Source organism: Petromyzon marinus, chromosome 54 (assembly GCF_048934315.1).
Source record: "Petromyzon marinus isolate PM22_M1 ecotype Great Lakes invasive population chromosome 54, UKy_Petmar_22M1.pri1.0, whole genome shotgun sequence".
In the NCBI taxonomy this organism is placed as follows: Eukaryota; Metazoa; Chordata; class Hyperoartia; order Petromyzontiformes; family Petromyzontidae; genus Petromyzon; species Petromyzon marinus.
Genome location: NC_133720.1, coordinates 6,040,883 through 6,068,179, shown reverse-complemented (window position 1 = coordinate 6,068,179; position 27,297 = coordinate 6,040,883). Strand labels below are relative to the sequence as shown.

Below are 27,297 nucleotides of genomic sequence, written 5' to 3'. Positions count from 1 at the left end.
ACGGGACTGAGATGACCGGCAGATGCACCACCTCGTGCACCACACCGTGCCGACTCATTGCGTTTTAGGCGCCCAGCACTCCGCTCGTTGTTGTGAGCGTCGCTCCTCTTGCCCTCCGTTGTTGCTGGAAGGCGACTGCCTCCAACTGCCCAGCAGCAGCGTCCTTCACGAACCTCCTCCACAGAGGCCGATCTTTACACCACTGGTACCAGTCATCGGCAAGTCCACTCAGCTCCACGTCCTCCTGTACCACATCACTCCATCTCTTCTCTAGCCCGTGCCGCGCCCGTTGAGCACCCCTCTATCCGACCAAATCGGAAGCTGCGTGGGCATGCTGTGGCTTGACATGCGGGACGACATGACCCAGCCAACGCAGCCTCGCCTGCCCGGAGGAGCTTGCCGATGGGACCGTATCCAAAATCCTGCAATGCGCCGTGAGCGCTTCGCACAATCCAGCATGGTGAAAGCCCAGGATGGATCGTAGGCAGGCCAACCGGAATGTTTCAAAGTGGCTTCGGTGTTTCAGTCAAGGAGGTCACGTGTGTCAAGCACAGAGAAGGGAGGAGGGGCAGTGACGGTTGCCAAGAAGCCCCGGTGGTGGCCCAGGCGGCCTCCACACAGCTTTAAGCAACAACCGCAATTCGCCACTACGTGCCGGTGACATCACCGCAGCGCTTGTGCCAGGCTGCCGTGTGCACTTTAAGGCCACGTGAAGCGTCGAACGTTCGCTGGCACGTCACGGGACAGACCCAGGGTGCCGTGGGTTGACTGAATGGTGGCTAGATGTTAACTCCCTCGCCTTGTATGCAGGAGGTCGTGGTGTTCGATCCCGACATTTGGAGTTTGCGCGTCTCTCGCTCTCTCCCCCGTGGTCGTGTGGATTTTTCTCGACGATCTTCCGGTTTTTCTCTCCACATTTAGAATCAACGTCATTCGTTTAAAGTATTTGGCTGCTGTACATTTCCACACGATAAGCCACTTCGTTGAGCTATCATTTGTGATGGCCAGGTCGAATTTGCGTCTCTCTCTTCCCATGAAAAGTAGCTAAATAGCTCGGTGGGGCCCTACCTGCTAAAATATAAAAAAAAAATTTACGTACAATAGTCGAGGCCCCTGGTGGCCTTTAGTGGGGCCCCTGACACACGCCTCACGACACAAAACACAACACGTGACAACATCCCCCCCCCCCCCCATCATCATCGTGCTGCTGTCAAACCCCCAACGGTCTAAAATGATTTGTGGGGGGCACCCTCACACTGGCTGTCTTCATACCTGTCAACCCCTGATCAGTGCCCTACCTTATTGCAGACCAATTCAGACCTTATTGGTCACCCCGTGCCTTTTATAAATCTCAACGTTCAACCTACAAAGTTCCACCGTCACAAGGGAGAAACACAAATAGACCACAATTATATTACTAAACATTTTTTTACGTATTCATTTCGATTATAATTGGTGTCAACGATGCTACTTATCATGCCACTGTCTGCGATCTTGCATGCTGACGCTGTTGCTGCTTGCTTGACACGTGGATGCACACACTCGTGGGGCCTTACCCGGTGAAATAAAATGAGAATAGAGGACGCCTTTTAGCGTCCTCTGGTCCAACACCGTTTGAGACGAGGCTCAAAAGAAAGCTGTCTCTGGTGTGGACCAATCAGTTTCGAATACAATGCCACATATATTATCAGAGTACGTTTTCTCTTTGCATTCTGACCACAAGTATTGTGGTTAATGCAGACATGATTCCTTGTAAAAGGTTTCAGTTTGGTGTTTTAACATCTTAACACCTGATTTAAAGCTTTCGTGACTGCAGGAATTCATATGCTTGGTTCTTTCGGTAAAGTCACGTAGAAGGACATTTTCTTGCTGTGGTTTTCACACCTGATGATTATTGCGTGTGTTGCAGTCGAAACGTCGTGAGAATTTTATTGTTTTATATTTTTATTATTTTATTGTTTCCCTTCTACGTGACTTTACCGAAAGAACCAATAATATATCGTAACACCTGTTTTGTTGCCAGAAACAGGGGAAAACCTATTCTCATATTTTGGTACTGTTCGCGAGCAACGCGAATAGTACGGCGAACTTCTTTCGCACCGTACGTCGCAAACCGTGCGAATCGAATGCCGGGGGACACACACACACGTGACATAATCACATCACTGCGAGGTGGAAACGTCTTTGACGCACTTTTAATGGTTCACTGGGTGGAGCAACGCGCGGTCGCCGAGGTCCAAGGGGTCATCGCCCCCCCCCCTCCGCCCTGGCCCCCACCATCAGGGGGAGGTGGAGGGGTGGAGCGGCGAATGCCCCAAGACCGCGACCCCGAACACCACAGGCACAGACGCGACGTCGTTCGCGTGCGAGCGCGTGCGGGGAAGGGGTGGGGGGTGACGCGCGTCGACTCCCTCGTACAAAAACGAACGATAAAAAAAATGAAGTAAAAGTCTGAGTTTTGTGAACGTCAATGGCAATAAATATGTGTCCACAGTCCACTATGGAAGATCCAGAAACTCTCTCCTCTCTCCTCCTCCTCTCTCCTCCTCCTCCTCTTCGCTCTCTCTCTGCGTCACCTGCCCCGGGAGGGCATTTGGGCCGGGGGGGGAGTGAAGGGGGAGTGAAGGGGGAGTGAGGGGGGAGTGAAGGGGGAGTGAGGGGGAGCGAAGGGGGAGTGAGGAGGATCACTCGACGCTGCCCAACCTCACCCCAGCAGTGAGGCCAGACCCCCAAACCCTCCCCCCCCACACACACCACCCTGCTGTGCTGGTACCCCCCCCCCCGATGTGCTGGGACCCACCCCCCCGTGCTGGGACCCCCCCCCCCTCCCCCACTTGGATCCCTGTGCCGAGCCCCCCACTGCGTGGACCCTGATCGCCTCTCTTCCGCGCGTGCGTCACCGCCGCCAGTCGTGCGAGAGCGCTGCACCGGTACGCGCCAGGTGGAGTTAGGCGCACACGCACACACAGACACACGTACAAAGACAAGCACGCACACACACACACAACACTGCACGCAGGTGCGTACACACACACGGACACACACCTGCACACAGGTCGACACAATTGCACACGCATGTACTCCAGACGCGCGAGCACGCGCGTCTACAAAGGTGGACGGTTTGGGGTCAAGTGACGTTCGCGAGCACCTCTGAAGAGGGCCGGCACGGCACACGAGAGCGCAGTGGAGTGGCCAAAACCACGCCAGGCCGCCTTTGTCTCCCCGGTGCTGACGTTCTAATAACGCAACTGCACCCGGTACTTATTGAAAGGCCGAGTCGACCTTTGGGGAAGGGCCACGGGACCGGTTCAGGTGTTCGTCACCGACGTTGTGCGCAAACGGAAATTAAACTCGGGTCGCCTAACTCGCCACAACTACCACACCAACGCACGTACACACACACGTACACGTGAACACACACACACACGTACACACGAACATACACACACACACGTACACACACACACGTACACACACACCTGCACTCGCAATCGTAGACAAAGAGACCCCCCGCCCCCCCCCCCCCCCGTGTAGCCTTTAACAGACTGTAGGGGCAAGTGCTGTTAGTGAGCAGCACCTATGAAGGCCGGCACGGCACACGAGGGGGTGGGTGGCCAGCACCACGCCAGGCCGCCTTTGTCTCCCCTGCGGCGATGTTTACTACACACCGCACCAGGTACTAATTTGAGGCCGAGTCGACCTAGGGGAGGCCCATGACCGGTTCCGATAATTGTCACCGGTGTTGGCCCTGAGCGGGCAATCGAACCCGGGTCGCCGGGTTCGGAGCGCAGCGTAGCGCTAACCGCTAAGCCACCGCTCTCCCCACACGCACACACACCTGCACACACCTGCACACAGACACACACACAGACACACACACAGACACACACACAGACACACACACAGACACACACATGCACGCCCAGCCCCCGATCGTGCCCCCCAGATTTAGTGCAACTGCTTGACCCCCCCCCCCACGCCTGCCCCACCTCCCCCTCCCCCCATCTCCTCCTCGTTAACAAATTATCTAATAATAAAATAATATAAAATAACAGCAATAGCAATTAAATAAGCTTCTGCCACAACGCTCTTGGCACTGACAGAGCCTAAAATATAACAACAAAGACCTCAACGACAACAGTTAATAATGACGGCAATTATAATAATTATAATAATAATCATCATCATTATGGTAACAAAACGATGAGCGGCGTTCCTCGTGTAGGTGGTGAGCAATGGTGAGCGCCGGGTGGTGAGTGCCGGGTGGTCAGCGCCGGGTGGTGAGCGACGGTGAGCGCCGGGTGGAGGGCGATGGTGAGCACCGGGTGATGAGCACCGGGTGGTGAGCGACGGGTGGTGAGCGCCGGGTGATGAGCGACCACCTCCCGGTGGCTGTGTGCTTTTGTGAAACTTTTGCCTGACCCCTAAAAGCACTTTGGAACATCTCCCGGCCGCGCCAACGGCCGGGCGTGTCGCTAGACGTATATATATAGATAGAATCTCTTCTCGTTTATATAATAGAGATATAGATATTTCTTATTATTTTTTTTCATCTCCTCCGTCTTCGTCCTCCGCGAGTCCAGCACTGGCACCCCCCCCCCGCCCTTCCCCACTTTCCCGCAATGACCGGTCCAAATCCTCGCTGCTTGGCTCTCTCGCCCGCTTCACGCGCTCGCCCGCGTCCGTCAGTTCCTCCTTCCAGCTCTCCCTCTTTGGCACCGCCGTCACCGCCGCAGCCGTCGACGCCGCTCCGTTTTCCCCTTCCGTCCCCGGATCCACAACGGCCGCTCTTTTGCAGTGTGGGCTATGGATTTTGACCCCGCGTGCACGCACGAGTCGTCCGTCCGTCCGTCCGTCCGTCCGCACGAGTCCGTCCGTCGGCCCGTCCGTCTCCGTGCTCCCGTCAAGCCGTGCGTCCCCTGGCGGCGTTAGTCTGCGGTTGGCCGCCCCCAATCCCCATCCCCACCACCACAACCACGACCGCCGTCTCTTGCCCGGGCCCCACCGCCACCGCCACGCCGGCGCCCGCCTCTGCAACGGCGGCGGCAGCGGCGGCAGCGGTCGTTCCGGTCGCGCCGCCGTCGCCGGCGGAGACGACCGCGCCGGGCTTCGTGGCGGCAGTCGCGGCGGCGGCCGCGCCGGTCGCGCCGCCGGCGGCAGGGACGGCAACGGCGGTGGTGCCCGCGGCGGGGCCGGCTACCGCCTTGGCGGCGGCGGCGGCGGCCGCGCCGGTCGCGCCGCCGGCGGTCGTCGCCGCGGCGTGCGGCATGAGGCAGTGTCTCAGCGCCTCGCTGTAGGAGGGCGGCGGCGGCAGCAGCAGCCCCCGCAGGGGCCCCCCCCCGCCGCGAGCCCCCCCCGCCGAGACCCCCGCTCGGCAGGAGGGGGGCCGGAAGTGCGGCCAGTAGTCGCTGTCGAAGACGGTGCGGTTGGGGGGCGGCCGGATGGCCTCGCGGTTGATCTCCAGCTGCTGCTCGTGGTTGCGGAGGCGCAAGGAGCAGGGACCCTTGTAGGGGGGCGGCTCCTCGCCGTCCGAGAGCGCGATCGTGGGGGGCAGGTCCACCTCGGAGGAGCTGTAGGGGTACTTGAGTCCCCCGCCCGGGCGGGCGAAGGGGTCGCGGGCGGCCGGGGGGCCCCCCGTCGCAGAGGCACCGCCGCACACCAGGGGCTGGTGGGGGCGACGGTGGCGGGAGGTGTGGAGAGAGTGGGGGGGGGGGCAGAGGGTCGGTGGAGAGAGGGGGATGGAGCAGAGGGTGGGGGGCAGAGAGGGGGGTGGGGAGAGAGTGGGAGGGAGAGATGGGGGGGAGTAAGGTGAGGGAGGGTAGAGAGAAGTGGAAAACAGAGAGAGGAGAAAAAGAGAAAGGGAGGGAGAACATAGAACACAGAGAGACATTGAAATCAATGAGTGGTGAGGGTCAGGCGAGCTGATGTCTGGTGAGGAATTCTCACGTCACTTGGCTGGTGACTCGCCGGCTAGCGAGGCCCCACCGGTAAAAACAACAACTGACGCGTCGTCATTAAACGTTGTGGGGGTGACCTTGGGGGGTGTGACGTTGGAGGTGTGACGTTGAGGGTATGACGTTGTGGGTGTGACATTTGCGGGGGTGCCCTTTGGGGGTGTGACGTTGGGGGTGTGACGTTGGGGGTGTGACGTTGGGGGTGTGACGTTGGGGGTGTGACGTTGGGGGTGTGACGTTGCGGGTGTTATGTGGGCACCACATTGTGGGTGTGACGGTGCGAGGGTAACATTGCGGGGGTGACGTTGTGGGGGTGACGTTGTGGGGGTGACATTGCGGGGGTGACGGTGCGGGTGTGAAGCTGTGGGTGTTGTGCGGACGCGACGTTGCGGGTGTGATGTTGTGGGGGTATGATGTTGTTGGTGTGACGTTGGGGGTGTGTGACAGTGCGGGAGTGATGGTTCGGGGGTGACTTTGCGGGTGTGACTGTGTGGGTGTGACGTTCCCGGGTGCGATGTTGCGGGTGTGACGTTGCGGGGGTGTGACGTTGAGGGGTGTGACGGTGTGGGGGTGACGGTGTGGGGGTGATGGTGTGGGGGTGATGGTGTGGGGGTCACATTGCGGGTGTGAAATTGTGGATGTGAGGGTGCGGGTGTGACATTGCGGGGGTGGTGATTTTGTGGGTGTGATGTTGTCGGTATAATGTTGCGGATGTGACATTGCAAGGGTGACGTTGTGGGGTGTGACGTTGCGGGTGTGATGTTGGGGTTCATCCTTGGAGGGTATGATGTAGTGGGTGTGATGTTGTGGGTGTGACGTTGGGGGGGGGCACGGACGTCACGTTGGAGGGGGGGTGTCACGTTGTGGGAGGTGTCACGTTGTAGGTGTGATGTTGTGGGTACGATGTTGCGGGGGTGAAGATGTGGGGGTGACGTTGCCGGGGTGACGTTACAGGTGTGACGTTGCGTGTGAAACGTTGCGGGGGTGACATTGTGGGTGTGATGTTGTGGGCGCGACGATGCGGGTGTGACGTGGGACCAGTCACCTGATGAGAACTTGCGGTTTGCGAGGCTGCTCGGTCAGCAGGCCACAGGCCACTACCCTGTGAGACACACACACAGCAGCATTATCAGCAGGATCACCATCAATATCATCAGCATCATCATCATCAGTGCGAACAGCATCATCAGCAGCAACATTAACAGCATCATTAACAGCATCATCATCAAATGCATGAGCAGCAGCAACATCAGCATCATTGTCATCAGCAGCATCATCATCATGACCCCACTATAACAGGGACTTCGCATGTTGTGTTGTTCGTGTCGTGCGGCGAGCATGCCACGAGTCGTGTGTGGTGGTGTAAGTCGTCACGGCGTGCGTGTTACCGCAGCGTTACCACGGCTAGCACGGCACGCATGCTACTCTGATGCGTCACCATGGTGTGCGCATATTACCACGGCCACCGTGGTGTTTGTGCGTCACCGTGGCTACGATGGAGCTTGCGCGTTACTACGGTTACCATGGTGTGCGCGAGCAGTGGGGGTGTGGGGCGGCTGTCGAGGAGGAGGAGGAGGTGGTGGTGGTGGTGGTGGAGCAGTGAGCAGGGCAGGAACACCATGGCAGCCACACCGGCCATCAGCAGCACCAGCCTCCGTGGCGGCACACACACCACCCCTGTGCGCACCACACCATCACCGTTACACCGTCACCGTGACACCATTACGCAGTTACTGTTACACCGTCACTGTTATACGGTCAACAACACACCGTCACCGTTACACCATCACTGTTAGACCGTCACCATCACACCATGACGGTTAACCGTCACTGTTGCACCATCACCGTTAACCGTCACTGTTACACCACCGACAAGACATCATTACTGCCACACCATCACTGTTACACCGTCACCAACACACCATCACCGACACACCATCACTGTTACACCGTCACCGACACAACATCACCGTTAAGCCATCACCGTTACACCATCGTTACACCATCATCATTAAACCATCACCAACACCGCCATCATCGTTACATCATCACTGTTACACCGTCACCGACACACCATCACTGTTACACCGTCACCGACACACCATCACTGTAACACCGTCACCGACACACCATCACTGTAACACCGTCACCGACACACCATCACTGACACACCATCACCGACGCACCATCACTGTTACACCGTCACCGACACACCATCACCGATACACCATCACCGACGCACCATCACTGTTACACCGTCACCGACACACCATCAGCGCATGATGATTCTAAGTGTGGAGTGGAAAAAGGGAGGACCCGGAGAAAAATCCACGCGACGACAATCTCCAAATATACAACGACCTCCAGTATACCAGGCGAGGTCGTTAACATCTCCTAGCCACCGGGGCACACCCCCACCATCGCGAGAGGTGACTTCAGGCACTGGTGGGGGGACGGCGGGGGAGGAGGGGGCCTTAATCCAACAGTGGATTGATCATGGCCGACAATGATGATCCGTAATAAAAGTCTTCTTTGGGTTAGATAGCGGAAGAAAAAAAAATACCTCCGTTACGGCGAAAGCCTGCGTGTTAAAATGATGATGAGGATGCCGACGACGAACCAAGGTCGGGCAGAGGTGGAGCAGTAGGGCACGGCGGAGTGAAGCCGTAGCCTCTTGAACAAGGGGACAGGGAGTCCACAGCGTGGATGGCTGTGCGGGTGCGGCAAGGTCGTTGCAGACGAACGAGACAGAGAGAGAGAGAGAGGGATGGAGGAGGGGTCTGTGCAGGACGAGCGACGACCTCACACGGTGGTTAGGGCAGAAGTTTCCTGCCCCCAGGGGAGAGACCTTGACTTAAGATGGGAGATTGGCGGGGGGGGGGGGGGACGACGGCAGGGGGGGGGGGCTTTAATTTGGCATGGGGCCACTCTGCGACGCAGACTTTTATTCTGCCAGGCGGGGGACGATACAGCTGATGCCAGCCTTTGATGTTTGGCAGACGGCACCCGGCCGACGGGGCGGCCTTTATTTTGGCAAGCGGGTCAATCCCGTGACGAGGGACTTTTATTCTGGCAAGAGGAGGGGGCTGGGGGGGGGCCTACCCTTCCCCGTCATGGGAGCCTTTATTTTGGCAGGGGGCCACACCGTGATGACTCAACGTCTAGACTTTCGCACTCGCCCTGCACCCACCCACCCACCCCGCCGACTCTCACTCACACGTACACAAAGATCCCCCGTACCGCCTTGATTACTGGGGCAAGTGCTGTTTGCGAGCACCGCCTATGGAGGCCGGCACGGCCGCCTTTGTCTCACCAGTCCTCATTTTGACAAACTGCACCAGGTACTCATTTAAGGCGGTGTTGACCTAGGGCAGCCCCAGGACCGGTTCTATGCGAGTCTAAGGGTCTCTATGAGAGTCTATGGGTCTCTATGGGAGTGTATGGGTCTCTATGAGAGTCTATGGGTCTCTATGTGAGGCGATGGGTCTCTATGGCAATCTATGGGTCTCTATGAGGGTATATGGGTCTAAGCGAGTCTATGGATCTCTTTAAGAGTATATGGGTCAAAGGGAGTCTATGGATCTCTTTAAGAGTCTATGGGTCTTTATGGGAGTCTATGGGTCTCTATTGCAGTCTATGGGAGTCTATGGGTCTCTGTAATTCTGAGAGTCCAGGCTTAATGCATTCCTCTTATATTCTGCCGACATGATTGGCCGCCTCCATAATCCTCTGTAGGATAACCATGCACATGGCTCTTGAGATGCGGGTTCATTTTAGACTTTGCCCGTGGTATTATATTACACACACACAGGCGCATGGTACACACACACACAAAGATACTGGATACACACAAAGATCACCCCGTCTCGCCTTAACAAACTGTCGGGGTGAAAAGATATCATGTGTTCCATACAGGAACACACATAAAAGACACGTGTGTATGTATACAGTATCTATGTATGGTTAACGTGTGTGTATATGTCTGTGTATGTCTGTATGTGTATATCTGTGTATATTTATATCTGTATCTCTCTACGTGTATATATTTGTGTTTCTCTGTGTAGCTCTGTGCATATCTGTGTGTATATCTCTGTATATCTCTCTAAATGTATTATATCTCTATGTGTGTATCTCTATACATCTGTGTGTATATCTGTGTATATATCTCTATGTATCTCTGTGTATATCTCTATGTATATATCTCGATGTATATCTCTATGTATCTGTGTATATCTCTGTATATCCCTGTGTATCTCTATGTATATATCTCTATGTATGTGTATATCTCTATGTATATATTTCTATGTATATCTCTATATCTGTGTATGTCTCTATGTGTATATGTGTATATGTCTATGCATCTCTGTGTATATCTCTACGTATATATCTCTATGTATCTGTGTATCTCTATGTATATTTCTCTATGTGTGTATCTCTATGTATATATCTCTGTATATATGTGTATATTTCTATGTATATATCTTTATGCATCTGTGTATCTCTATGCATATATTTCTATGTATATATCTCTATATCTGTGTATATCTCTGTGTATATCTCTATGTGTATCTCTATGCATATATCTCTGTATATCTATGTATATCTCGATGTGTATATCTCTATGTATCTCTATGTATATATAACTGTGTATATCTCTATGGATCTCTGTATATATCGCTGTATATATCTGTGTATATATTTATATATCTCTATGTATATATCTCTGTGTATATCGCTATGTATCTCTATATATCTCTCTGTGTATATCTGTGTATATCTCTGTGTATATCTGTGTATATCTCTATGTATCTCTGTGTATCTCTGTGTATATCTCTATGTATATATCTCTATGCATCTCTATGTGTATATCTGTGTATATCTCTATGTATATCTGTGTATATCTCTATGTATCTCTGTGTATCTCTGTGTATATCTCTATGTATATATCTCTATGCATCTCTATGTGTATATCTGTGTATATCTCTATGTATATCTGTGTATATCTCTATGCATAAATCTCTATGTATATATCTCTATGTGTATATCTCTGTTTATATCTCTGTATATCTCTATGTATCTCTATGTATATATCTCTATGTATATATCTGTGTATATCTATATATACCTCTATGTATATATCTATGTATATATCTCTATGTATATTTCTATGTATCTCTGTATATCTCTATGTATATATCTGTGTATATCTATGTATATATCTCTATGTATCTCTAAGTGTATCTCTGTGTGTATCTCTGTGTATATCTCTATGTGTATCTCTCTATGTGTATCTCTGTGTATATATGTGTGTATATCTCTATGTATCTCTATGTGTATCCCTATGTGTATATTTGTGTATGCGTATATCTCTATGTATATATCTCTGTATATCTCTATGTATCTCTGTGTATATCTATGTGTATCTCTGTGTATATCTCTATGTATCACTATGTGTATATCTATGTATCTGTGTATCTCTATATATCTCTATGTGTATATCTCTATGTATATATGTCTATGTATCTCTCTATGTATATATCTCTATGTATCTCTATGTGTATATCTCTATGTATCTCTATGTGTATATATCTATGTATCTCTGTGTATCTCTATGTGGATATCTCTGTATATCTATGTATCTCTGTGTATCTCTATGTGTACATCTCTATGTATCTCTGTATATATATCTATGTATCTCTGTGTATATCTCTATGTATCTCTATGTATATCTCTATGTATCTCTGTGTATCTCTCTATATATCTCTGTGTATCTCTCTGTGTATATCTCTATGTATATCTCTGTGTATATCTCTGTGTACTTCTCTGTGTATATCTATGTATCTGTGTATCTCTATGTGTACATCTCTATGTATCTCTATGTATCTGTGTATATCTCTATGTATCTCTATGTGTATATCTCTATGTATATATCTCTATATATCGCTATGTATATATTTCTATATATCTCTGTATATATCTCTATGTATCTCTATGTGTATATCTCTATGTATATATCTCTATATATCGCTATGTATATATTTCTATATATCTCTGTATATATCTCTATGTATCTCTATGTATATATCTCTATGTATATATCTGTGTATATCTATATGTACATCTATGTATATATCTATGTATATATCTCTATGTATATATCTCTATGTATCTCTGTGTATCTCTATGTGTATGTCTCTATGTATCTCTATGTATATATCTCTATGTATCTCTATGTGTATATCTCTACGTATCTCTATGTATATATCTCTATGTGTATATCTCTACGTATCTCTATGTATATATCTCTATGTATCTCTGTGTATCTCTATATATCTTTATGTATCTCTGTGTATCTCTATGTATATATCTCTATGTATCTCTATGTATATATCTATGTGTATATCTCTACATATCTCTATGTATATATCTCTATGTATCTCTGTATATCTCTATGTATATATATGTATATATCTCTATTATCTCTATGTATCTGTGTATATATATCGCTGTATATATCTCTATGTATATCTTTATATATCTCTATGTATATATCTCTGTGTATATCTGTGCATATCTCTATGTGTATATCTCTATGTATATCTATCTCTATGTATATATCTCTATATATCTCTATGTATCTCTATGTATATATCTCTATATCTCTGTGTATCTCTATATATCTGTGTATCTCTATATATCTCTATGTGTATATCTCTGTCTATATCTCTATGTATATATTCTATGTATCTCTATATATCTCTATGTATCTCTATGTATATATCTCTGTGTATCTCTATATATCTATATATCTGTGTATCTCTATATATCTCTATGTATCTCTATGTGTAAATCTCTGTCCATATCTCTATGTATATATTCTATGTATCTCTATATATCTCTAAATATCTCTATGTATCTCTATATCTCTATGTATCTCTATATATCTCTATATATCTATGTATCTCTATATATCTCTATGTGTATATCTCTATATATCTCTATGTATATATCTCTGTGTATCTCTATGTATATATGTATCTATCTCTATGTATATATCTCTATATATCTCTATGTATCTCTATGTATATATCTATATATCTCTGTGTATCTCTATATATCTATGTGTATCTCTATATATCTATGTATCTCTATGTGTATATCTCTATGTATCTCTATATATCTCTATGTATCTCTATATATCTCTATGTATCTCTATATATCTCTATGTATCTCTATATATCTATGTATCTCTATATCTCTATATATATCTCTATATATATATATCTCTGTGTATCTCTGTATATATTCTATGTATCTCTATATATCTCTATGTATCTCTATATATCTCTATGTATCTCTATATATCTCTATGTATCTATATATCTCTATATATATCTATGCATCTCTATATATCTATATATATCTCTGTGTATCTCTGTGTATCTCTATGTATATCTATGCATCTATCTCTATGTATATACCTCTATATATCTCTATGTATCTCTATGTATATAGCTCTATATATCTCTATATATCTCTGTGTATCTCTATATATCTATATATCTGTGTATCTCTATATATCTCTATGTATCTCTATCTGTATATCTGTCTATATTCTATGTATCTCTATATATCTCTATGTATCTCTATATATATCTATGTATCTCTATATATCTCTATGTATCTCTATATATCTATATGTATCTCTATATATCTATATATCTCTATATATATATCTCTGTGCGTGCGAGTGCGCGTGCGCGGAGGCTGCCAGACTGAACTCATTTAACCCCGGCCCCCTCCAGCTCTGTCTGCGCCGGAGCCCACACAGAAGCCTCTGTTTCCCGGCGAGCCAGCCAAGGTCCATCGCCATCGGACAGCACCATTTCTTTTCCGCCGGCGAAAAAACGTTGCACGCAACATCGCCATCGTCGCCAACATCACCGACACCATCGGTACCGACATCCAGAGCAACGTCGGCAGTCAACATCAACAACATCAGCCAAACAACATCACCGGAACATCTGCAGGAGGATCACAGCAGCAAGACCATCTGATAAATCAACAACCACATTATCGGCATCATCGCCATTAAACATAAGCAGCAACATCGTTACCATCATCACCAGCAACATCACCACCACCATCAAGATGCTGAGGGGGTGTGCGAGTGTGGTGCGTGGGTGGTGGCGGTTCGTTGTGTCTGGGCGTGTGTAGATGTCTGGGCGTGTGTGGGTGGGTGGATTTGTGAGTGGGTGTGCGTGTGGGGTGTGTGAGTGGGTGGGTTTGTGAGTGGGTGTGTGTGTGGGGTATGTGAGTGGGTGGGTTTGTGAGTGGGTGGGTGTGTGGGGTGTGCGGATGTGAGGGTTTGAGTGTATGGATGTCTGGGAGTGTGTGGATGTCTGGGCGTGTGTGGATGTCTGGGCGTGTGTGGGTGTCTGGGCGTGTGTGGGTGTCTGGGCGTGTGTGGGTGTCTGGGTGTGGGTGTGTGTGGGTGTCTGGGTGTGTGTGTGGGTGTCTGTGTGTGTGTGGGTGTCTGGGTGTGTGTGTGGGTGTCTGGGTGTGTGTGGGTGTCTGGGCGTGTGTGGGTGTCTGGGCGTGTGTGGGTGTCTGGGCGTGTGTGGGTGTCTGGGCGTGTGTGGGTGTCTGGGCGTGTGTGGGTGTCTGGGTGTGTGTGGGTGTGTGTGGGTGTCTGTGTGTGTGTGTGGGTGTCTGGGTGTGTGTGTGGGTGTCTGGGCGTGTGTGGGTGTCTGGGCGTGTGTGGGTGTGTGTGGGTGTCTGGGCGTGTGTGGGTGTCTGGGCGTGTGTGGGTGTCTGGGCGTGTGTGGGTGTCTGGGCGTGTGTGGGTGTCTGGGCGTGTGTGGGTGTGTGTAGGTGTCTGGGTGTGTGTGGGTGTGTGTGGGTGTCTGGGCGTGTGTGGGTGTGTGTGTGAGGGGGTGTGTGTGGGGTGTGTGTGGGGTGTGTCGATTTGAGGGTTTGGGTGTATGGATGCAAGGCAGTGTGTGGGTGTCTGGGCGTGTGTTGGTTGGTGTGTGCCTGGGGTGGGTGTGTGTGTCTGGTTGTGTGAGTGGGTTTGTGTCTGGGTGTGTGAGTGGGTATATGTCTGGGGGGTGTATGTCTGGGGTGTGTGTGTCTGGGCGTGTGTCTGAGGGTGTGTGAGTCTGAGGGTGTGTGAGTCTGAGGATGTATGTGTCTGAGGGTGTATGTGTCTGAGGGTGTGTGTGTGGGGAGCGCTAGTGTAGCAGTTAGCGTGCTGCGCTATGAACCTGGCGACCCGGGTTCGATTCCCGCTCATGGCCAACACCAGTGACGATTATCTGAACCGGTCCCGGGCCTCCCCTAGGTCGACTCAGCCTCAAATGAGTACCTGGTGCGGTGTGTAAACATTGCCACTAGGGAGACAAAGGCGGTCGGGCGTGGTGGTGGCCACCCACCCCCTCGTGTACCGTTCCAGCCTTCAGAGGTGCTCGCTAACAGCACTTGCCCCTACAGTCTGTTAAGGCTATATGGGGGATCTTCGTGAGTGGGTGTGTGTGTCTGGGGGTGTGTGGATGTGAGTGGGTGTGTCTGGGGTGTGTGAGTGGGTGTGTGTGTGTCTGGGGTGTGGGTGTGTGTCTGGGGTGTGAGTGGGTGTATCTGGGGTGTAAGAGTGGGTGTGTGGATGTGAGTGGATGTATCTGGGGTGTGAGAGTGGGTGTGTGGATGGGTGTGTGGGTGGGTGTGTGAGTGGGTGTGTGAGTGGGTGTGTGTGTGTGAGAGTGGGTGTGTGTCTGGGGTGTGAGTGGGTGTGTGTGTGTGTCTGGGGTGTGTGTGTGAGAGTGGATGTGTGTCTGGGGTGTGAGTGTGTGTCTGGGGTGTGAGTGGGTGTGTGTGTGTGTCTGGGGTGTGTGAGTGGGTATGTGTGTGAGAGTGTGTGAGAGTGGGTGTGTGAGTGTGTGTCTGGGGTGTGAGTGTGTGTGTGTCTGGGGTGTGTGAGTGTGTGTGTGTGTGTCTGGGGTGTGTGAGTGGGTATGTGTGTGAGAGTGTGTGTGAGAGTGGGTGTGTGAGTGTGTGTCTGGGGTGTGAGTGTGTGTCTGGGGTGTGAGTGGGTATGTGTGTGTGTCTGGGGTGTGTGAGTGGGTATGTGTGTGTGAGAGTGGGTGTGTGTCTGGGGTGTGAGTGTGTGTGTGTCTGGGGTGTGAGTGGGTGTGTGAGTGGGTATGTGTGTGTGTGTCTGGGGTGTGTGAATGGGTGTGTGAGTGGGTATGTGTGTGTGTCTGGGGTGTGTGAGTGGGTGTGTGTGTCTGGGGTGTGTGAGTGGGTATGTGTGTGAGAGTGTGTGTGTGAGAGTGGGTGTGTGAGTGTGAGAGTGGGTGTGTGAGTGTGTGTCTGGGGTGTGAGTGGGTATGTGTGTGTGTGTGTCTGGGGTGTGAGTGGGTATGTGTGTGTGAGAGTGGGTGTGTGTCTGGGGTGTGAGTGGGTGTGTGAGTGGGTATGTGTGAGTGTGTGTGTGAGTGGGTATGTGTGAGTGTGTGTCTGGGGTGTGTGAGTGTGTATGTGGTAGTGTCGCGGCTACGAACCCAGCCACCCGAGTTCCCTTCCCGCTTACGTCCAACACCGTGAGTACCCGGTGCGGTGTGTAAACATCGTCACTGGGGAGACAAAGGCGGCCGGGTGTGGTGCTGGCCACCCACCGCCTCGTGTACCGTCCCAGCCTTCATAGGTGCTCGCTAACAGCACTTGCCCCAACAGCCTGTTAAAGGCTACACGGGGGACCTTCGTCTTTGTCTGGGCGTTGGAGGCAGTCGCCATCCAACCACAGCAACGATGCTCACAACAACGAGCGCAGACCACCGGGCGGATAAAACTCCGCAGGTTGGCGCAGGTTGTTATGGGTCAACCCAAAACAACCTGCAGGCCAGGGGGCCCTGTCCCGTGGCCTCTTGCCAGGAGGAGACGAGCCTCCGACACCCCATGTGATCTCAAGGTGTACAAGGCCCACCACCATTCACACCCACCAAAGACAACAAGACTGTAGGGGCAAGTGCTGTCAGCAAGCACCTATGAAGGCCGGCGCCGCACGCGACGGGGGTTGTGTGGTGGCCAGCTCCACGCCCGGCCGCCTTTGTCTCCCCTAGTGGCGATGTTTACTGCACACCGAACCAGACACTCATTTGAGGCCGAGTCGACCTAGGGAAGGCCCAGGACCAGTGCAGACATTCGTCACTGGTGTTCGGCCGTGGCTCCGCACACCCACACATGCCCTGTGCACACCCACACCACGAACCCTCTGACACCCCTTAACCACCCCCTACCACCACCATCTCACGCACACCCCCCCCCCCCTTCAAGCACACGCGCCGTGTAACGTGACGTAACCCCAATCAAGGCGCACAGCCCCACGCACACCCTCCCACACAGCCAGACCTACACCCCGCACAGAGCCCAAAGCACACGCCCACACACTCACACACAGACCCGCACACGGGCACCACGCACACCCTACTACACACAGGCCTATACACACCCTCAACATTGAACCACACACAAGCACCACACACACACCCCCACACACAGGCACCACACACCCTACACACAGGCACCACACACAGCCTACACACACACACCCTACACACAGAACCACACACAGGCATCACGCACACACCCCACACACAGGCACCAAACACACACCCTACACACAGGCACCACACACACATACACCCTACACACAGAACCACACAGGCACCAGGCACACACCCTACACACAGGCACCACACACACAGCCTACACACAGGCACCACAAACACACACTCAACAAACAGGCATCACGCATACCCTACACACAGAACCACACACATGAATAGCACACACCCTATACACAGAACCACACACATGCACCACACACACCCTACAGACACGTAACCACCCACAGGCACCACACACACACAGGCACCACACACACACCATACACACACACAGGCACCCTACACACACACAACCTACACACAGGCACCACACACACCCTACACACAGGCACCACACACACCCTACACAGGCACCACACACACACACACTAAACACAGGCACCACACACACACAGGCACCACGCACACACAGGCACCACGCACACACACACAGGCACCATGCACACACGCACAGGCACCACACACAGGCACCACGCACATACAGGCACCACGCACACACAGGCACCACACACACACACAGGCACCACACACACACAGGCACCACACACACACGCACCACACACACACACGCACCACACACACACACAGGCACCACACACACAGGCACCACACACACAGGCACCACGCACACACACACAGGCACCACGCACACACACACAGGCACCACGCACACACACACAGGCACCACACACAGGCACCACGCACAGGCACCACGCACAGGCACCACGCACAGGCACCACGCACAGGCACCACGCACACACACACAGGCACCACACACACACAGGCACCACACACACACAGGCACCACACAGACACCACACACACACACACACAGGCACCACACACACACAGGCACCACACACACAGGCACCACACACACAGGCACCACACACACACAGGCACCACACACACACACAGGCACCACACACACACACAGGCACCACACACAGGCACCACACACCACGCACACACACAGGCACCACACACACACACAGGCACCACACACACACAGGCACCACACACACACACAGGCAACACACACACAGGCACCACACACAGGCACCACACACCACGCACACACACAGGCACCACACACACACACAGGCAACACACACACAGGCACCACACACACAGGCACCACACACACACACAGGCACCACACACACAGGCACCACACACACACACACAGGCACCACACACACACACAGGCACCACACACACACAGGCACCACACACACACACAGGCACCACACACACACAGGCACCACACACACACACAGGCACCACACACACACAGGCACCACACACACACACACAGGCACCACACACACACCACGCACACACACACCACGCACACACACAGGCACCACACACACACAGGCACCACACACACACAGGCACCACACACACACAGGCACCACACACACACAGGCACCACACACACACACAGGCACCACACACACACACAGGCACCACACACACACACAGGCACCACACACACACAGGCACCACACACACACAGGCACCACACACAGGCACCACGCACACCCCGTATCGACCCCAGCAGACAGACCCCGCCCCGTCTGTCTGGGTCGCGTCCGCCTCGGGGGTCAGGGCCGGGGTTCAAGGGGACGCGGTGGGCTCGTGGGACCCTCCCGACCGGGGATCCGAGGGGACCGCATTTGGGGTTGAGTCTAAGGGGGGGGGGTACACAACATCTACGGGGGGGGGGTCTGGGATTTTTTTGAGGGGGGGTGGAGGTGGTTGTGGGGGTGTTTGCGAGACGCGTGGAGGGGGGTGCCGTGGGGGACTCACCCCTCTGGTCGCTCTCGTCGGAGTCCGCGCCGATGGGGGCTCGGAGCAGCGCGGGGGAGGCATGGGGTCTGCAGGGAGGCCTCGCCGAGCCTCGCGCCGGCATCAAGGGTCCCCTTCACGGGGTTTCCCCGGGGGTGGGGAGTCCCGGGGGAGGTCTCCCGGGCAGCGGGGTCGAGTGGGGGGCAGGGGGGGGGTCTCTCACACGCGGGCGGCCTCAGGAGCAGCAGTACCCCGGGCGCCGCGCGTGCATTGCAGGGACGCGGCGGTTCAATCGAGGGGGTTTATCTGGGGTTCAGATAAGACCCCCCCACCCCACCCCTACGGCGGAGCGATCGTTCGGAGCCGGCCTTGGGACGACGTCCCCCCTCCGCTGTCCGACTCCAGACAGCCCGGTTAGAGAGTCGTCGCCCCCCCCCGCCCACGTGACTGCCAACGTTCCGAGACCGGTCCTCGACGCCGCTGTGGGGGTTCCCTCGGATCCCAGTCCGGTTGCGTTCCGACGGATTCCCCCCCCCCCACTCGTGTGCGCTGACCGCGCAGTCCTCTAGCCCCGGGGCGCCCTCCTCCGGGTTATTGCGATGCCGGTCTCGGGTTCTGGCATCAGAAGTCCTCCAAGTTCCCGATCACCCGATTCGAGGGACCCCCCCCCCCCCGCTGCCCGGCTACCCCGTGCCCCCTCTGCTCTCCCCGCTGCGTGAACGCGGCCGCCCGGCGTGGCGCCCCGTCAGTGGCGTGTCTGGTCCCGATCTCCGATCCCCTGTCCCGCACTTTGTTGGTTGGCGGCGGTCTTTGGGTTCCCCGAGTCCCGAGATGTTGGTTCGCGGGATCCCGCTCGCCAATGGGGGGGGGGGGGGGGTCCCTGGTCTTGCAGCGGCGGGCGGGGGGGGGGTCCTGGTTCCTTGCTTGTGGCCCGAGTCCGTGGTCCCGTGGTCCCGGCTCCCCCCCCGCCGCCGCCGCCCCAGGTTCTGGATCCGGCCCAGAGTTTCTCGTCCCGGGTTCTCCGGTGCTGCCCGGAGCTGCCCCCAGTGCTACTCGTTGCTGCCCCCGGTGCTGCCCCACGTTCTGCCCGGTGCTGCGCCCGGCGCTGCCCCCGGTGCTGCCCGCGGTGCTGCCCGGCGCTGCCCGCGGTGCTGCCCGGCGCTGCCCGCGGTGCTGCCCGGTGCTGCCCCCGGTGCTGCCCGGCGCTCTCAGCTGTTCCAAAACCTCCAACCTCCTTCTCCCGCTCCCTCGCTTCAAAATGGCGTCGCTCGGATGGGGGCGGGGCTAAACGTGCGGGGGAGGGAGAGGGGGGACGGTGAGGGGGCGTGGCCATCGACGAGCGGTCCACCCAATCGGAGCGCGCATCCTGAGGCGACCCAGGGTTGACCAACGCGCTCGTCCAATGGGTGCGCGGGGGGTTCGTGTGGCGGGTCCCGCCCCCATCCCCTCTCCGTGTGGGGGGAGAGAGGTGGGGGCTCCGCTATATAAACGCCGCGCGCGGGCTCCTCCACTCCGCCGGCGCGGCGGCGCTGGGCGGGAGGCGGTTGCGAGGTTCTCCGTCGCGATAGCCTCCTGCGGGATACTCCACTGCTGGATGACCGCCGAAGGCGGGCCCCCGTTCATTCGTTGTGATCGGGACACTTGCTGGGATGAAAGGCTTCTCGACGCCGGTCCATCGTGAGGCGCGGTTGTTTCCGCCACGGCTGAAGTGATGCATTCGCCGCCGTCATGAGCGAACGGCCTATCCACTGCTGAGTTGCAGCCTCCGCAAGCATCATTGTGGGCTGCATGAACTGTTTCAACCCCTTACAGGCCAATTCGGAGATCTTAATTGGTCACCCCGTGCCCCTTACAAATATCAACGTTCATCCTGCAAAGTTCCCCAATCACAAGGGAGAAACACAAATAAAACACTGTTGTTGCCCGTACTGAAACAGCTGTACGCTGTATGGACCGTGAAACCCCAATTAATCGTGTACACGAATACGGGGTAAGCTATACATACGAGTTGACAGCTGTGGGTCTGTTCACTTGCTAGGCTATAAGACCTTCCCCATTAATCATGAGACTTGGTATATCCACTATTTGATCAAGGCCTCAACATCATGATCCATAGTCTATCCACTGCTGGACGAAGGCCCGTACATTGTTATCCATGGCCCATCCACAGCTGGATTAAGGTCCGCTGATGTCGCTCACGTACCTGGCAATGTACACGATAAGCCACTTCGTTGAGCTATCGTTGGTGATAACCCAGCGCGCTTTTGAAAAAGAGCTACCTACTTAGCTTAATGGGCCTTGGTTGTGGTGGCATAGCATCACGCCTGGCTGCCTTGGTCTCCCCTCGTGGCGATGTTTACACACCCGCACCAGGTTCTCATTTGAGGCCGAGTCGATCTAGGGGAGTCTTAAGACCTGATTCCAACGTTTATCAATGGTTTTTGGTGGCCGTAGGCGGGAATCGAACTCGGGTCGCTGGGTTTGTAGCGCAGTGCGTTATCCACTGTGGTGCCAACACTCCACCTCCCAACATGCACCCTATCGCGCTTTCAGACGCGCTTCTGCGACCGTCTGGAACGCTCTTGCTTCTGATATTAGGAAGCCACTGTGGGAGCAATTGCACTTTTAAATCATCATCCAGAGTGCCAAACTCATTTCTTTACAACGGCTTTTTGTGTGTTAGTTTGTCCTTAATCCACCCCGCACCTCCGATTAGCACGGTTGGCTTACAGAGACGCAAGCACACGAGGAAGCTGATCTCAGAGCATCGCTCCATCTCCTCCATGGGTGTCCTCTCGGACGCGTCACCATTCCCTGGCTGGCCCACCTCCGGTCAATGCTCTTCACCTCTGGACCTCCGGTCTTCTTCGTAACTTCTCGCCATGGCGTGCCCTGTCCGAGCTCACGTAAACAAATTATTTGGTGATGCTTGGTGCTACTGCGTTGACAGTTGGCAGCGGTGCACAAGAACAATTCAGAATGAGAATATTTATTGACAACTTCACACTCCCCCCCTCCTCCTCCCCCTCTACGAGCCGTACCACACTTGATCAAATCTCCGCACAGATAGATTCAAGAATCCATTGCCATCTTTTGGCCACCTGGCAGCAGCCAGCCAGCCAGCCCCAAAACCTACAGCAACGGCAATTCCCAAGCAGCCCACCAGGTTATAATCAGAATATTTATTCATACTTGGAGAAATCCGATGAACTATGAAGCTCCCCTTTTCATATATGTCCGGTAGGGGCGGGTCAGAACGTTACCGTAACAATGAATGGTAAATTAACAACCACAACGACAACACGCAATTCCTTGGTAACGCTGTGTGGTCTTGATAGACAAAAAATGTATCATAGGCGACGTTTTGGGCAATGGCCCTTCATCACATCAAAGTACTTTCAGGGTCTGTATTTATCGTGGAGAAGCTCACTTCCACAGATGTTTGTAAACAGTCTGGGTGACATTACGGACCTGCGTATGTTCTGCAATGCACGCGTGTTCCACCTCTCTCTCTCTCAGTGGAATTCCAAGCGTTGCACATGTCCGTACGTACGTATGTTGAACTTCTTTCGCACCGGTACGTAGTCATCCGTGCCAATCGCAGGTGCGGGGGATGAATAGAAACTAACCAGAGCAAGCAGTTCTAAAGAAATATTTTCAATCTAGGTGATTTTAAAAGCTCCAGTGGCGGCTTCCTCACATCGTGAGGAAGAGCGTTCCAGATGGCCGCAGAGGCGCATCTGAAAGCGCCGCGCGATGCGGTGACCGTCTTTGTTCGATTGTCAGACAAAAGTGTAGTGTATAGTGTAGTGTATAGTAGTGCAGTGCATAAGTGGAGATCTAGATGATTTCAAATTGCATAGCTCCTCGTGGCTTCATAACATTGGAAGGAAGAGCGTTCCAGACGGCCGCAAGAGGCGCGTCTGAAAGCGGCGCACGCGACGATGCAGCCAAGAGCCGCCACGTGGCCACGGCGGACTCGCTCATGGACTCCCGAGCACGAAGAAGACAACCTGTTGTGCTTTACCTGATTTTCGTCGAAAATATATATTTTTTTTGGGGGGGGGGGTGGTTTAGTTGACGATTATTATTATTGATAAGACGGTTTTTTGGGGGGGTTATATCGCGTAAATATATAAATGTGTCGTTAAAACCCGCCACCACCCGACGACACAGCCAACTAAGTGAAGGGTTGTCAAGCAAACAGAACGTGGCGAATTCGTCACTAGTAATTATTATTTAGTTTTCCTTTTCCCCCCCGTAGCTTCTCAAAGCCAGCTGTCATCGTAGCGGGCAGGCGGCACCGCCGGTGCGGTTGTGACAACCCCACGAGGCTTCGTCGACTCGAGCGATTATCCCCCTTCGTTCGATACCCCCCGTGGTCGAGGCTAGCGACGGAACGCAAAACCAAGGTGGGGGAAGGGGAGGGAACGACCACCGCGGAGATGGAGCGATGAAAGATCGGCGGCTTCGGCAGATGGACGACAGCGAGGGGCGTTGGGGGGGTGGTGGAGGCCTTGCTCCTGCAGTGGATAGACAATGGCTCTTGATGATGAGCGTAACATTTGCATTAGTGTACTCGCAAAACGTTGATTATTACGCGGAGCCTTAATATTCGCTATTAGTGTTTTCATATTTTATTAATTTGACAAGAGGGGAGAGGGAGGGGTCTGAGACAAAGTGGGGGGGGGGGTGAGACAGGGGGGGGGGGGGAGACAGCGAGAGGGGGATGAGACAGAGGGGGAGGGAGACGGGGGTAGTGAGAGGTGAGACAGAGGGGGGGATGGGACAGAGGGGGGGTGAGACAGAGAGGGGGGGATGAGACAGAGAGGGGGAGGGAGACGAGGGGGTGAGACAGGGAGACGGGGGGGGTGAGACAGAGAGGGGGAGGGAGACGGGGGGGGGTGAGACGGAGAGGGGGGTGAGACAGGGAGACGGGGGGGGGTGAGACAGGGAGACGGGGGGGGGGTGAGACAGAGAGGGGGAGGGAGACGGGGGGGGGTGAGACGGAGAGGGGGGTGTGAGACAGAGGGGAAGTGGGAAAGACCGAGGGGGAGGGTCTTGAGACTGGGGGGTTGAGGCAGAGGGGAGGGGGTGGACAGAGGGGGAGAGACAAGAGGGGAGTGGGGAGGGATGAGACAGTGAGGAGGGGGGAGGGAGGACGGGGAGAGAGACGGGGGGTGAGGGGCTTGAGACAAAGGGGAGGGGGAGGGAGGAGGCGGCGTTGTGAGACGGAGGGAGAGGATGAGGGGAGGGGGTGGTGTGAGACGTGGAGCGGCGGAGGGGGAGAGACAGCGAGGGGGGTGGAGACGGGAGTTGTCTGGGAAGGCAGCCAGTACGCTGTAGGCACCAACACACCATCACACAGACCATCACACACACACAGACCATCACACACACACAGACCATCACACACCATCACATAGACCATCACACACACACAGACCATCACACACACGCCATCACACACACACCATCACAGACCATCACACAGACAAGCCATCACACACACAGCCATCACACACACACAGACACCATCACACACACACACACTGACCATCACACAGACAAGCCATCACACAGACACACCATCACACAGACCATCACACAGACAAGCCATCACACAGACACACCATCACACAGACACACCATCACACAGACCATCACACAGACACCATCACACACACAGACCATCACACAGACAAGCCATCACACACACACACCATCACACAGACCATCACACACACACAGACCATCACACACACGCCATCACACACACACCATCACAGACCATCACACAGACAAGCCATCACACACACACACCATCACACAGACAAGCCATCACACAGACAAGCCATCACACACACGCCATCACACAGACCATCACACACACCATCACACACAACAACAACACACAACAACAACCGCCATTCGCCACTAAGTGGCGGTGACGTCACCACGGCGCTTGTGCCAGGCTAGGTGCACGTTAAGGCCACGTGAAGTGTCGAACGCCCGCCGGCAGGTCACGTGGCAGACCCAGGTGCCACGGGTCGACTGAGATGACTGGCCGATGGACCACCTGTGCCAACACACACACACATCACACACACAACCCATTACACACAAAGACAAAGATCCCCCATATAGCCTTAACAGACTGTAGGGGCAAGTGCTGTTAGCGAGCACCTATGAAGGCAGGAACGGTACACGAGGGGTGGGTGGCCAGAACCACGCCCAACCGCCTTTGTTTCCCCAGTGGCGATGTTTACACCACACCAGGTACTTACTTGAGGCTGAGTCGACCTAGGGGAGGCCCAGGACCGGTTCAGATCACCGTCACCGGTGTTGGGCGTGAGCAGGAATCGAACCCGGATTGCCGGGTTCATAGCGCAGCGCGATAACCCTTCCTCCTCCCATCACACACCCCATCACACACAGACCCCATCACACACACCCCATCACACACACACCCCATCACACCCCATCACACACACACCCCATCACACCCACACACCCCATCACACCCACACCCCATCACACCCACACTCCATCACACACACACCCCTTCACACACACACACACCATTACACCCACACCCCATCACACACACCCCATCACACACAAACACCATCACACACACACACACCCCATCACACACACCCCATCACACACACACTCCATCACACAAACACCATCACACACACACACCATCACACACAAACACCATCACACACACCCCATCACACACACACCCCATCACACCCACACTCCATCACACACACACACCATCACACACAAACACCATCACACACACCCCATCACACACACCATCACACACAAACACCATCACACACACAACCCCATCACAAACGCCGTTCGTTCGCCACAGAGGTGACGGTGACATCACCGCGGCGTTTGCTCCAGGCGATGTGGCGGGACCTTTGAGGCCACGTGAAGTGTCGAGGCCTCGGCTGCTGGCGAGCAGTTCGCGAAGGGTTCGGGGTCGACTTCCAGATGATGCATCCTCACCTGCGCTCCGCCGCTGTGCCCCCCGACAAAAGACAAAGATCACCCGTGTAGCCTGTAACAGACTGTCGGGGCAAGTGCTTGTTCGCGAGTTAGCGCCCTATGATGGCCGGGACGGCACACAACGGGGTGGGGGTGGCCAACACCACGCCCGGCCGCCTTTGTCTCCCCGGTTGGCGACGTTTACACAGCGCACCGGGTACAGACGATCGTCACCGGTGTTGACCGTGAGCGGGCGGGAATCGAACCCGGGGGGGTGGCCGGGTTAGTACCGCGGCGGGCAGCGGTCCCCATCGCCGTGCTAGAGTCTCACGCGCGGCACACAACGCAATCCACCAAGGGGTCCATCATCATCATCGTCGTCATACATCCACATCGTCCAAAACGATGACGTTGTCGCGCCATCGTCGACATTCATCTCGGACCATCAAAACCCCCGACTCCTGCAGCTGGGCCGAGCCGCCAGTGAAAGTTGGGGAACCCCCCAGCACCCCCCTCCCTCCATCCCCCCATTCCCTCTCCCCCTCCCTCCATCCCCCCCCATTCTCTCTCCCCCTCCCTCCATCCCCCCCCGTTCTCTCTCCCCCTCCCTCCACCCCCCCCATTCTCTCTCCCCCTCCCTCCCCCCGTTCTCTCTCCCCCCTCCCTCCATCCCCCCCCCCCATTCCCTCTCCCCCTCCCTCCACCCCCCCATTCTCTCCCGCCATCCTCCCCCTACCCCCCTCCAAATCCCCCTCCCCCACCCCCCCCCAAACCCTCCTTCCCCGCTCATCCCCCAGCCCCCCACAACCCCCCCTCCCAATCCCTCTCCCCCCCCTCATAATCCCCCCATCCTCCCC

The 27,297-nt window shown here is 54.1% G+C and overlaps 1 protein-coding gene across 5 annotated transcripts; it reads right to left on the bottom strand.

The window, feature by feature from the left end:
- Positions 1–3,990: 3,990 nt before the first annotated feature.
- On the bottom strand, positions 3,991–20,712 carry LOC116954078 (uncharacterized). Of its 5 annotated transcripts, XM_076052120.1 has the most exons (5): positions 19,454–19,540; positions 16,995–17,083; positions 7,477–7,631; positions 7,000–7,056; positions 3,991–5,665 (listed from the first exon to the last, which is right to left on the bottom strand). In XM_076052120.1, exons 3-5 carry the CDS (start codon positions 7,591–7,593, stop codon positions 4,904–4,906), a joined length of 936 nt encoding a protein of 311 aa, XP_075908235.1. In that variant the 5' UTR covers positions 7,594–7,631; positions 16,995–17,083; positions 19,454–19,540; the 3' UTR covers positions 3,991–4,903. The 5 variants fall into 5 exon arrangements, with proteins under 5 accessions (XP_075908235.1, XP_032830388.2, XP_075908233.1 ...); XM_032974497.2 differs by lacking the exon at positions 16,995–17,083 and having other exon boundaries at positions 19,454–20,712; XM_076052118.1 differs by lacking the exons at positions 16,995–17,083; positions 19,454–19,540 and adding an exon at positions 14,072–15,203.
- Positions 20,713–27,297: the final 6,585 nt, after the last annotated feature.

What these genes read in the sequence shown, in the direction of transcription:
- LOC116954078 (XM_076052119.1), bottom strand. Translation starts at nt 15,249, where the DNA reads ATGAGCGGGAATCGAACCCGGGTCGCCAGGTTCATAGCGCAGCACGCT.